At 40.1% G+C, this 14,247-nt stretch overlaps 1 protein-coding gene across 6 annotated transcripts in view; it reads right to left on the bottom strand.

The window, feature by feature from the left end:
• Positions 1 to 14,247, bottom strand: part of CACNB4 (calcium voltage-gated channel auxiliary subunit beta 4) — a 243,023-nt gene that overhangs the window by 16,393 nt on the left and 212,383 nt on the right. For all 6 annotated transcript variants that reach the window (XM_080668463.1, XM_080668467.1, XM_080668464.1 and 3 more), the window contains 3 exons: positions 8,386 to 8,495; positions 2,279 to 2,430; positions 482 to 577 (listed from right to left, as the gene is read on the bottom strand). In XM_080668463.1, the coding sequence (XP_080524589.1) occupies positions 482 to 577; positions 2,279 to 2,430; positions 8,386 to 8,495 (358 nt within the window). The remainder of the gene's footprint in view (positions 1 to 481; positions 578 to 2,278; positions 2,431 to 8,385; positions 8,496 to 14,247) is intronic.

Genomic DNA, 14,247 nt, shown 5'->3' with positions numbered 1-14,247 from the left:
GGCACTAGGAGAAAAGTTGCCATAATATGGCTTTTCACCTTACTTAACCCTGACCTCTTCATCTGCTCTAGCCACAGGGCTCTTCTAGTTCCAATAAATTCTCAACCATTGATGCCATAATCTTTTATGCCTATCAGAACTTTTCAGGCAGAAAAGAAATGGAAAGTCAAATCAGTAGGTTTTCTTTTCATAAAAGCATACACATTGACTCAGTAGTTTGCTGAGTATTGGCCAGGTAAGGACATCGGACATGGGACACTAAGTTAGTTTTTTTATTACATGGCAGACACCACCCAGTTCTGGATGCCTGAGTGTAGCCAACAGGGCAGCATCAGTTTGTTCCAAGAAATTCTTCAGGTTTATGATAACATACCACCCTCACCATCACTCTAGAATAAAAACGACAATGCTAACGTAAAAAGAAACACTACCCTCTCCTAACTAATCAAGAATGATTAAGACCAAAAATGACTGTACTTACTGGAGGGCACTGTGCAAGTTTATCAGCTGCCACCAGTTGCACATTTAAGTGTTTGCTTTGGGACTTCCCTCTAGATTTAATCAACCGCTGTAAAACCTGATGGAAGAAGACACAGATCTGAGATACCGTCAATGAGTTGAAAGAAAATCATATAAACCAAGACCCCTTTTAATAGTCTGTTTAGCACTGAGCATGAATAGAGAGAAAATACAAAGTGACAGATCACATATATCAACTCTGCGATGACATCATCCACTTACACTGACTTTCACTTATAATGGATTTGATATGTTCATCCTATTTTCGTTCCATGTGAGGTCTAGGTGGGATCTTGAGTTCCCACCCTAGATTTTACCCAGAGATTTCAAAGAGGGTCCTGCAAAAGTGGAGGAACTGATCTGTACCGGATCATTTATGTCCAAATTCAGTTGTCATATTTTGGTTCACTATCTCAATGTCAGATAAACATCAGAGTCATTTACATATATTGGGTCCTTTTGTCAATAGTAATTATTGAGGCATCCCAGTTTAATTTTACATTGATAAGATGATTTCTTGATAGAAAACTAAGCAAACATTTGTACTGGTATATGGCCACATATAACCAGTGATATATCTGACTTTTGAGCATTGCTATAACTGCATTTTGCCATATACTCTACTCTCCTTTAACTTTTTTTTAGCTGAAACAGGACCCTCTCCCCAAAATAGTACTAGTGTACCATGATACTTCAGCACGTATGGCTACCAGAACCCCAGTTGCACTTGTGAACCCACGGTGACTGGGGGTGACCGGGACAGGGGGGGAGAGGGGTTGAAATCTATTGCACTGCAGCGAAGGGTGCTTCAAATTTCAATCCATCCTAGTGCTTCCCCAAAGGTCCTGGCTTGGTTTGGACAAGCTCATCCTGCGCAGAACCGGTGCCAGAGATGGAAGGCCGAGGACATCCGGAGGGCTGGGGGAAAGCCCAGCTTCTGGAGGCATTCTCCACCCATGAGAGGAGACTACGGCTCTGGTTGGATGTTGAACTGGCATTAAAATGAACTCTTGGAGGCACTCAAAAAAAAAACTGACTATTAAGGTAGTACCTCCCAAGGGTACATATTTTATAATCACTTTTTATATTATCAACAGTTTTAAAAAATGAAAGAACACCCAAATCAAAAGTGACCAATTTGAGGCTGTCTCACTTTCATTTTTCTCTCCCCTGGTGGCCTGAAGATACATGGTAAATATCCCATGTGCATAATCACAGAATAATTATATTCCTTGAAGAATCCAACCTAAGCACAAATGTAAGGGTCTGCAATGTTTCCAGAAGACATTTTATATGGTGATGTTTGACTTTATATATGATAAATCTAGATACCTTTCTGGAACCATGTACTCTCTCAACTGGGGAGAGAATATAGGTGATACAAGAATCAATATTACCCAAGAAATTTACCAAAATAGAACCCAAAGTCTCTGAAAAGCCCGTTTACTTTTCCTCACCTTTCTTAGTTTTTGTTTCTCTTATATTCCTGCATAACTGCCACAATAGACTCTGAGCTTTTTGAAAACGGCTTGTACCAGAATCCCATGATTTGTTTTGCTAATCTAGTATAAATTCAAGTTCATGTCACCTACTGAAAAGTTCTCCCTCAGAATTTCTAGAACCTTTACAAACTGTGGGAATTCAAACTGTGCTCATTAAAAAACGTTTACACAAGACATTCTCCTTGCACATGAACAAAAAAGCACAGAGGAAAAAACAAAAGAGCTGCTAAACCTTAAGCTGGAGATGAGCTAATTACCTTTGGAGATGAGACTTTTACATGAACAATAATTGGTGCTAAAGAAGTCTTTATAAGTTGTGCTGGGTGATTGATGGTGTCTGCATCAAGAACAACCAGTTGCAAAGATCTTGCCAACTCAAAGATTCTTTCAATTTCACTTTGTACTTCCGCTAAAAAGAGAAATAATAAATAACAAGTCATGGTTATTTTTTTAAAAAATTAGTTCCTATATTTAAAAAATATAGTATCCTTCTTTCAGATGTTTGTCTATATTGAAAAACAGAACATTTGGAATTTACATATTCTGATCTAACTTAAGATCTTTTCTAAAGAGAGAGAAATGGTTTGAGTTTTGCATAAAACCAAATGGTAGAAAATCTGAGATGGCTCTCTTGATTTGCCTCTTACTTACACTCACCCTAATATTTAGCTATTTATATAACTACTAGAGGCCCGATGCACAAATTTTGTGCAAGAGTAGGCCTTCCTTCACCCGGCTGTCAGCACCAGCTTACCTCTGGCACCCAGGACCTAGGCTTTCCTCACAGCCCCGGCTTCATCTGGAAGGTCGTCTGGAAGGACATTCAGAAGGACATCTGGTCTAATTAGCATATTATGCTTTTATTATTATAGGTTTTTTGTTTGTTTATTTGTTTTTAATCATCAACCCAGGATATGGTTTTGGTTGATTTTAGAGAGAGAGGAAGAGAGAGGGAGAAGGAGAGGGAGAGGGAGAGGGAGAGGGAGAGGGAGAGGGAGAGGGGGAGGGAGAGGGAGAGGGGGAGGGAGGGAGGAGAGAGAGAGAGAGAGAGAGAGAGAGAGAGAGAGAGAGAGAAACATTGTCTCCCATATGCACCCCGACTGGGGATTGAACCCATAACCTGGGTATGAGTCCTGACTGGGAATCTAACCTGCTACCTTTTGGCGTATGGGACAACACTCCAACTAACTGAGCCATACCAGCCAGGACATAGCTATGTTAATTTTGATTGTTGCTTTGCCTAAAGAAATTTATTTAACTATAGAAGCTGAAACCACATTCAGGAAACAACTGAGACACATATACAGAGCAACATCTCATGGAAAGCAAATTGCACTAAAATATTTCTACAAATGATCAACTTATATATTAATATTTTATAGATCTCCTTTTTAAAGATCCCACAATTCACCTGTTTTGACTGATGTGCATATTTTTTTATCCCTGATTAAATGCTCTACATCTAATCCTATAACTAGCATATTACTAAGTCTTAATTTAAGTATTAAGGCCAGTGGACAGTTCTGAGGCAAAATTATCCTATTATTTTAAAAAACTAAGATCAAATATATTAAAATGTTGCAATGCATCTAGATCAGCCGTGGGCAAACTACGGCCCACGGGCCGGATCCGGCTGTTCTATCCGGTTCTCTTGCTCTCCCCTCCTCTCCTTTACTTTGAATTTATATTAGTTCACACAAACACTCCATCCATGCTTTTGTTCCGGCCCTCCGGTCCAGTTTAAGAACCCATTGTGGCCCTCCAGTCAAAAAGTTTGCCCACCCCTGATCTAAATGCAAATCTATTTGGTGGCTGTAATAGCTAAGTTATCCAAATCCATGAATGAATCTGGTCAAACAAAAAATTTAGTTTTTGTCAATATCTAAAGCAATCCAGATAGTTTTAAAAAGCAAAACAGGTTATCCATAAAAACATAATGTGGCTTTCTGAAATACAAAAAAGACTTTTAAATATATATTTTATAAATCATCTAACTTATTGGGTCATGTCCAAGTCTGAATTAGACTAATTTTCAGAGAGATGATCTTGTTTTGCTTTTTACCTTTCCTTTTGAGCTTTCGGTGTGACCTCACAATGTTGTAATTTCGTCCAAATTACACAGTGTAGACAAAGCTAGCTAATTTAAATTACTTCAAAGGTGGCCTAGAATAGGTGGTGTAGCTCTAACCATCCTCACTGAAAAGGGCTTGTACCAGAATCCTATGATTTGTTTTGCTAATCTAGTATAAATTCAAGTTCATGTCACCCACTGAAAAGTTCTCCCTCCCACAATCTAATGGATTGACAAAGAGTGTGGGGTCATGAATGCTCAAAACTGTCATGTAACTCTATTTTCTTGGGCTTTGCCTAAAAGCATAAAGTTTTTATTTTCTACAGAATCACTGACAATTGGGCTTATTTACAACATTTTTCTGAAATTACATTCTACATTTGTTATAGTAATAACAGCATACCTGTCCCTTTTTTCTCAGATCAGAAACAGTTTTAAAAAAGATTTTTCTTATGAGAGAAGTTTAAAAACTAAATTTTGTTTTTATTGTAGTAAATTTCAGTCTCAGGCTATTGGGGTATATTCTTCATTTGTTGTTTTCATTAAACTGGTTTAATGTTAACTCCTGGCCGGGGCTATGCTAGAACAAGTCTATATTGCTTTAATTTTCAAATTTGAAAATAATATTTTCTGAAGTAGCAAAAGGCAGTGACGCAAACTAGACTGCTCTGGTACAAGGAACCCTCGAGGCACTCTGAGTCTCTGTGTAAATACCTCAGAAATGCCGTGGCCTGATTTCCTCTGCACCAGCAATGATGAAAGTGTGGTTTCTGACAGGTGCAGAGGGCAGGCACACCTGCTTGACTAACACTAAACCCTTGGGCAATGGGCACTCTGTCATGAGCAGAGAGGTCGGACAGAGCCAGCCAGGAGGTTGCAGAGAGCCACACTATATACTGCTGTAGGTCCAATATTTGGATAATACGTATACAGAATGCAATAAATAAATTATGTGTGAGGAAGAGAAATTATCTACATAGCTAATTTTCTTTAATATGTTTTTATTGATTTTTTTTTTAAGAGAGAGAAACACTAATGTCAGAGAGACCCCAACTAGGGATCTAACCCGCAACCTGAGTATGTGCCCCGACTGGGAATGGAACCGGCTACCTTTTGGCTCATGGGAAAACTCAACCACTTGAGCCACACAGGCCAGGGCAACGTAGCAAATTTTCTTAAGGAAAAACTTTAACCAAACCCAACAATCTTGATTACCCAGGCTGATTCTCAGAAGGGTTCCAATGGAAGTTTCCTCGTGATCTCATTTCAGACAAATGGTGCTCTGAGAGTCATGGACTATGATGCAGGAGGGATGTTAATGAACGCTTCTACAACTAGGCCATGACTGATCTGGACCCATCTCTCTCCAGTCTTTCTATCACCTGGGATCTCTTTTACATCTAAATGCTTAAAATACTTCAGTGGCTTCCTAGGCTCGAAGCAACATTTCCCAAAGTGAGTCCCCTGGGAGACAAATCCCCTAATATATCATATGAAGGAGGTTTTCTGTAAGAGAAATACTGCATACTAGAATAGTTTCTCTTGGAATTTCAAAGGTGCATTGCCCTTTGTATCCTAACAGCTCTAAGAAGTCTTAGAGTGAAGAAAACTGCCAATTGTTTAATGCACAATTTCCAAATTTATTTGACCATAGAAAACATTTTGGATGTAACAACTATTTGGTATCTTTTAAAATTAACATTTCCTGAGATTTATTCTGGAGAGCTCTTTAGCAAGATACATGGAGCCCTAACATACGGGCCTCAGTCTACTTTTCTCAGTCTCTTTCTTTGCTCTAAAACCATGTCTCCCCTCCCATTTTCTAAGCAGGCTCTGTAAAAAATGAGCTGTTTCTCAAACACACAGTGTTTTTCTATATGCTGATGCCTTTGCACATTCTTGTCTGCCTTCAAGAACCAGCTCAAATAAAACTTCTGAGATGTCTTCTCAGACACTTCTTACTCTCTACCCTTCTTTCTTAATACCCCTACCACTTTGCTCATACTTCCCCTATCAAGGAGTATTTTAATCATCTGTTTCCTCTTTCTGTTTGCTCATGTGTAAGATACTTTGTCTTAGTCACATTTGCTCTTCTCAAGTCTGGCATAATGCATGGCACGTAACAAGTGTTCAATAAACATTTGATGAAGGAATCTGCAAATGTGCATTAACAGCAGGCAAATGGACATAAGTGGCTCACACAGTGATTATTATAATAGATTGCCATTAAATTAACTCCAGGTTTGTGGTATATGAGTTTATAGAGTAAAGGGGGAAAACAGTGAACTGACATCTACCTTGTTTCTTCCTCACTATTTTTTAATATATTTTTATTGATTTCAGAGAGGAAGGGAGAGGGAAAGAGAGACAGAAACATTAATGATGAGAGAGAATCATTGATTGGCTGCCTCCTGCACGCCCCCTACTGTGATCAAGCCTGCATGTGCCCCTGACTGAAATCGAACCTGGGACCCTTTAGTCTATAAGCCAACGCTCTATTCACTGAGCCAAACCAGCTAGGGCTCTTCCTCAGTATTTACAGTAACTCCACCCACCCACTCCACTGATTCTGACAACAGGTGACTAGATTACCAATGACTTCAAAGCGTATTCATGAAACCCTTGGTTTCATGCAATTGTTAGAGTCAGGCAACCTAGCTTATGCTTTTAAGTATCCATTACCCTCCAATTATACGTCAGAGGAAGTCAACAGAACTGTAAGGAGTTAGAGGAGAGTGAAAGACAGAAGAACAGAGAACAATGCTTGTTTTAGAAATCTTCAATCTAATATGGTATCCTTGTCACCCATGATACTTGACTTTAGTCAGTTACCTAATCTGGGTCATCATTATCAACTCTGCCATCATCACTTTCTCAAGGTGAAAATATTGTGCCTTATGGAAGCGTTTCATTCTGGCCCTGGCTGGTGTGGCTCAGTTGGTTGGAGCATCATCCGGTACACCAAAGGTGGCAGGTTCGATTCCTGGTCTGGCCACATACCCAGGTTGTGGGTTTGATCCCCAGTTGGGGCATATGTGCAGGAGGCAACTGATCAATGTTTCAAACATTGATGTTTCTCTCTCCCTTCCTTTCTTTAAAAAAAAAAAACCAAACAATAAAAAACTAATTAAAAGTGTTTCATTCTGTATGTGAAAGGCTGTACTAAATACATGACTAAAAAAAGAAAAAAACAAACAAAAAAAACCACTGATGTCTGGGATCTTGCCTTGACAAGCTCTGACACCTATTTCATTTGGTAAGTTTAGCATTTTTCACAAAGCAACCACCAAACAAACATTTACTGATAAATTACCATGTGCCAATTCCATGCCAGGAATATAGAGATAATACTTTGTAGCCTCGTTCCAACCTGCTCCATTCTTGGCACAGCTTTCAGTGAGTTCTTGATGAGATGTTTGGGCATGCAATCTATTTGAAAATTTTATTTTTAGTGTTCAATCATCTATAGAGCTCATTTCAGTAGATAAAAAAATGTAGTGGCATAGAAGACCCCTATCTACCCAGGAAGAAGAGGCCAGTAAAACAAGTTGCCCTCAGAATGTGAATGCAAAAGAGACTCCCAGAAAGTTATGAGTGTACTACACCACTCTTGGAATCATAGAAACCACAAACAGCCTTTTGATATGAATGCTGTGATTTCCCCAGCAGCATGGATTTGCTTCTGTGATGGTGAATCTACAACTCTGCTCACATATGTCTTGATGGAGCTAAACACAATATAGCATGTGTGTTTTCTTCTCCATCATGGTAAATTTTAGGATGTTTTCTAACTGGTGCTCTGGGAAACTCCCTCTTGTTCTTAATATAGTTACTATTTCCACTTAACGATGTGACTATTCTGGGTACTACCAGTTAGCAGCAGAAGCAACAGTGAGAACACCATGGTCTAGCTTTCTTCTAAAGACCTGATAAGGCTGAACATCTCATCTCCTTTCATGTCAGCTATGAGTCAGATGTGACAGATATTATTAGCCACGTTGAGAAACACGGGCAAATCGGAGATGAGTGGCTTCACATGGTTAGGCAGTAACAGACCAGGAGAGGCCTGGAGGATTCTTCCCACCAGACTCCTAATTAGCTAATTGGCTAGAGCTGAGGGAGAGGAGACTCTGGCTGCTGCAGGATTCTGCTCCCTTCTTTTCCAGGGGTAGCATTCTCTCCAGTTAATCAGCGCTTCCCCATTCTGAATGGGGAGCAAACTGGAAAAGCCATTCCAAACTCATCCCCTTCTGAAAGCACATGTTGGAGAAGCACCACATTTGAACATCTTACCTAGGCTGGACCGAGTGTTCGAACGTTCAATTATTGCTCTCTTGCTGGGATTATTTAGGACAGACCTCTTAGCAAGAGAAATGTCAGCTGTCACTCTCGTTATTGATATCCTATGAATAGGAACACAGAACAAAACAGGCCAGTAAAAATGTCATAGGGCTCTCCAAGTGATTTATAAGCACAGTACTTAATAACCACTTTACATACGACAGTGCAACCACAGCATAATAAACATTGGCCACAAGTATTTTAAACAGGCTTTGGCTAGTATTAAAACACAAGCAGAGCAGAAAACAGGAAGGTTTTGGCTATTTAACAACAACAAAAAATGGTTGCAGCAAAATTGCAGCTCCTCCTCCATTATTGTCTGCCTGGCTGAATTCTCTTTAATGCACACCATACCAGGAGGGAATCAAAACATATGAATAAACCATGCTCTTTCTAGTAAGCGGCGACACAATTTCCTACAATTCACGGTTGAATTGCTCTTGAACAAGACTTTCAAAAACTACAGATACTCCACCCTGGCATGTTAATGCTGCCGGTCAAAGGGGGAAATCATAGAAGACAATTAACCAGTTGGTAGCTCTGTTGCATTCCTGGTGCCCAACAGTTAATTCATGATACACAAAGTATTTCTCCACAGGCCCAAAGGAAGGTTTGATTTCTAAGGATATGAAAAATATGATTTCTTTTCTGCAGGCACAAGATTCTTCGGCATAGTTGCATATGTTGGGCACCCATAAGAAGGCAGGGTGAGAATTGTGCCAGGACGTTTTTAAGTTAGGAAGTGTCCTGCAGTCACACAAGAGAATAAAGCAAAGATGTTGCAAGTGAAGGAGAGAGGTGTCTACGTGCGTATGATTATCAAATGGGAATCTCTGCCGCTCACAATTTTAAATTCTTTAAAATAAACCGGAGTGAGCAACTTCAGACTATTATCTACCGGCAGAATGCAAAGAATCCCTCTCTGGGCCAGTTACTGCCACCATGGATCTTCCTCCATTCTTATCTTCACAACCTGCCAGGGTTCCAGAAAGGAGACAAGGAGAGCAGCACCTCCTCCCCTTTGTGCTCAGTTAGTGCATCTGATCTTCATTTTCACACTCCTTTGGGAGTTGGAGCAGGAAAGAGGTGTGTTACTGATAATTATTGAGGCCTATGTCATTTCACACCTGTCTTGGGACAACACTATCAGCACTCTCAGGAGTCTCTTCACCTGACTTCAGGGACTGACTCCTTGGGGAGAATTAAAAATATTCCACTTGCCAAATGGTTGGAAATTACTTCTTTAAAGTAACAGACTGTTCAAGAACTCTGGTGCCATTATAAAGCAAAGTACCCCTTGATTGTGTCATTGTATTTATAGGCTGTAGATGGTCAGGAAGATTTAAATGTTTTAATTTTTAGACTTTTCAGGCCCTAAGAAATTACTGCAGGCATCCTCAATGGTCTTCTGCAGAAACCAAGCATTTTGTGGAACACCTCCAGGGCCGCTGGGAGCCTCCAGGGAGGCGGAGCTCAGCATCCCTAGTCAGTGACAGGCAAACCAAGGCCTCTGCACTTCCGTTTTCTTTTCTTTCTTTTTTTTTTTTTTGTCATTGGAGGAGATAAGGTTTTATTTATTTATTTATTTATTTATTTTTATAAGTCTTTATTGTTCAGATTATTACAATTGTTCCTCTTTTTTCCCCCATAGCTCCCCTCCACCCGATTCCCACCCCACACTCGCCCCTTACCCTCCCCTCCACTGTCCTCATCCATAGGTGTACGATTTTTGTCCAGTCTCTTCCTGCATCCCCACACCCCTTTCCCCCCAAGAATTGTCAGTCCACTCCCTCTCTATGCCCCTGATTCTATTATATTCACCAGTTTATTCTGTTCATCAGATTTTTTATTCATTTGATTTTTAGATTCACTTGTTGATATGTATTTGTTGTTCATAATTTTTATCTTTATCTTTTTCTTCTTCTCCCTCTTCTTAAAGAATACCTTTCAGCATTTCATATAATACTGGTTTGGTGGTGATGAACTCCGTTAGCTTTTTCTTATCTGTGAAGCTCTTTATCTGCCCTTCAATTCTGAATGATAGCTTTGCTGGGTAGAGTAATCTTGGTTGTAGGTTCTTGCTATTCATCACTTTGAATATTTCTTGCCACTCCCGTCTGGCCTGCATAGTTTCTGTTGAGAAATCAGCTGACAGTCGTATGGGTGCTCCCTTGTAGGTAACTAACTGTTTTTCTCTTGCTGCTTTTAATACTCTCTCTTTGTCTTTTGCTCTTGGCATTTTAATTATGATGTGTCTTGGTGTGGTCCTCTTTGAATTCCTTTTGTTTGAGGTTCTGTGCGCTTCCTGGACTTGTAAGTCTATTTCTTTCACCAGGTGGGGGAAGTTTTTGGTCATTATTTCTTCAAATAGGTTTTCAGAACCTTGCTCTCTCTCTTCTTCTGGCACCCCCATAATTCAGATGTTGGTACGCTTGATGTTGTCCCAGAGGCTCCTTACAGTATCTTCAAATTTTTGGATTCTTTTTTCTTTTTGCTTTTCTGGCTGAGTGTTTTTTGCTTCTTTGTATTTCAAATCTTTGACTTGATTCTTGCGATCCTCTAGTCTGCTGTTAGATCTCTGTATAATATTTTTTATTTCAGTCAATGTATGCTTAATTTCTAGTTGGTCCTTTTTCATATCCTCGAGGGTCTTGCTAAATTTATCGGCCTTTTCTAGAAAATTCTTGAAAAACCTTATAACTGTGGTTTTGAACTCTATATCCAGTCGTTTGCTTTCCTCTATTTCTTTCATTTGTGATCTGTTTCTTTGTCTCCGCATTTTGGCTGCTTCCCTGAGTTGATAGAGTGGTTTTGTGTGCTAGGTGTCCTATAGGGCCCAGTGGCTCAGCCTCCCTAGTTACCTGAGGTGGACACTCTTGGTGCACCCCTTTGTGGGCTGTGTGCACAGTCTTGTTATAGTTAAGTCTTGATTGTTGTTGGTATCTCTGGGAGGAATTGACCTCCAGGCCAATTTGCTGTGAGGATCAGCTGTGCCTACGCTGGGAGAACTTCTGTGCTGGAGACACCCTTATGAGGCAAGACTTGCAAAAGTCTCTGTGCTCAGCTTGGATGGGGTGGAGTACCAGGGCAGAGCAGACCACACTGGTTTCCCGTCAGCCCTGCCCTAATAGGCCCCTGTGTCTCAGTGTCTCACGGTAACCACTGCAAGCATCTCTGAGAGAAAGCCGCCCTCGAGTTCCGCCCGCTGCCAGACAGTCCAGTTTCTCCCCAAATGAGTCGGGATCCCCAGAGTCTTGCCCAGAACTTGAGTTCAGTTGCCCGCCCTCTCTGCGCGCGTGCCTCGGTACCTCTGCCTCGCGCAGTTCCTCTGAGTCTCAGTGTGCTTTTCTCTTTCCTGACAGTCCAGTTTCATCCCATATGAGTCTGGGTCCCCAGAGTCTTGCCCGGAACTGGAGTTTAGCGCAGTCGGGAGCTTTTGTCTCCCTCCCGCTTGAGAAAGCCAGCCAAGCACTCAGTTGCCAGTCCTCTCTGCACACGCGTCTCAGTACCTCTGCCTCCTGTAGCTCCTCTGAGTCTCAGTGTGCTTTCCTCTTTCCTTCTAGTTGTAGAATTTTCACTCAGCCAGCCTTCCTGTGGTTCTGGATGATGTCCATTTTGTCTTTTAGTTGTAGTTTTGAAATTGTTGTGCGAGGCAGCAGTTTAGGTGTTTACCTATGCCACCATCTTGGTTTGTCCTGCACTTCTGTTTTCTACATTGCTGCTTTCTATATGATTTTATTGTAAAAAGCTGTTCAACTTCTGCAAGACATTGGAAACACTGGTCAAGTAATATTTCTTCATTTTACCAAGAAGAAAAATTGAGACCCAGAGAGGAAGTGCCCTGAGGTAAGAGGCTAAGAAGGTATAAAACACAGCATCCCCAAGCTCCAGGCCAGGACTTAGCCACCTAATTTAACAATTCTCTTACAGTTTTCTTCCCCAGCAACCCATTCTCCATACGTGAGCCACATCGACAGGGGCAATGCTCAGTCAGTCTCGGCCAGCTGCTGACAGATGGTCAGGATTTATTCCTTGAAGTCAGGTGAACCCCACATCTGAGCCTCCATTCTTCATTGGCTGCTTGCAACCTGAGGCATGAAATTCATATGCAGTTCTCCTGATCACAGCTTCTTTTATTTACATTGCTTGTTTATAGTTCCTATCTCTGTTTTTTGTTTTGCTTGTTGTTTTAAGAATGAAGTTGCTGGTTAGAAACATACAGTAAAGTTCCAGAGCAATTCAAATAGATGACTGGAGACAAGTGGGTTGGCTTAGGGACAGAATTCAACTGTCTAGAAATAATTACTTTTGGAGAGCCCAAACAGTCTATTCTGCTTAGGTGAAAATCAAAATTTCTAGTTCCATTCAAGCCAAATAGTGACCCTTGGTTCTTAAAAATTGAAGGGATTATCAACAAATGCACACTTTTGGTTTTTGCTGGGTTGTAGACATTTTTACAAAGCCATTTGCAAACAGATCCAAAGTTTTACCACACACATATGCATAGAAAAAAACTGCTTCATATAGTCCCTAAACAGGAAAAGGTGTAGACAATAAAAGGTTCTTTTTCTTATTTTATTTGTTAATAAAATACCAACTAATTTTTAATACAAGTTATTTCTTAATAAAAGTACACAGGCATAAAAGACCTCAGGAGACGAAAGCCACAGCCCCAGGAAGCTTTTAGTAAGACAAAGCAGGAGTTTCTTATTTCTAGGCAAAGACGCTTACTATTATCAAGATCAGATACCAAATCCAAACTTCTGTGTTTTGTTTTTGCATTCTAGTTTATATACTTATTTTTTACTTGATATCCTTTCTACATTTTTTATTGCTATACTCTTACCCCCTAGTGTCTTTTAGCCTTCCACGCATCTTGTTTGATATACGTCTCTAAAAAGTTCCCTGGGTAATTTTCCTGTGATATAGTGTCAGTAGTTACTGGTGAGTAGATAAAAGACTAGTAGAATCTCAGTTCCTCAGAAGACTGGGTATAGTAGCAAATGTCACTGAAAACTAGCAAAAATAATTCTCCAAATTTTGCGATGCTGAACCCCAAGTGTTGCTTAGTTCTGTTTTGGAATTCATCACAATTGCGGCCATCCATCATGACCTGTGAGTGTTAGTTTTCTGTGATTTTCTATGAAAAGACACTACTTTCAGTTACAACACACTCATTTAAAAGTAACTAGTATTTCCATGTTGGTAATGGAACAGCTGTAAGATCCTTCTATACTTTATCCTACCTATAACTAATATGCAGCCCTGTTTGTGTATTAATTTATTTTAGTTCTAGTATGCATAGAGAAAAGTGCTCCGAAGAACAGACAGTGCACTGTCAAGATGACAGGGATGGAAAGCATACATAGACCTGAGTATTCTTTCCAGATCTTTCTCTTGCTGGTCAGTAGATAAAAGACTAATAGAATAAGATTGTAAACGAGCCATGTCAGATTTTGAGCATCAGTATTAAAATCAATGTAACAGTGATAGTAGCTTTGTCATACTATCTCATGGGATTGTCACTGGGAGAAAACAAGATAATATGTAAAAAGTCTTTTCTTAAATAATTATTCATAGTGTGCTGTGTTGATAGGCACATATATAATGTATACAGGACAATTATTGGCTATTTGAAGGCTTGAAAAAGACAGTTTCTTTATATCCTATCCTCAAAAGTTAGCAGTCTACCATGAACTCTTCCATCCCTGGAGTCTGTGATGTTTCTATATACCTTGAGGGTGGGAGAATCAGGGCAGACATGTAATCAAAACCTGCTGATTTAAGTATTCATGTTTGCATTAGAGTGTTCAT

The sequence above is a fragment of the Plecotus auritus genome, assembly GCF_963455305.1.
Source record: "Plecotus auritus genome assembly, chromosome: 5".
Classification (NCBI taxonomy): Eukaryota; Metazoa; Chordata; class Mammalia; order Chiroptera; family Vespertilionidae; genus Plecotus; species Plecotus auritus.
This window is presented reverse-complemented; position numbering and strand designations above follow the sequence as displayed.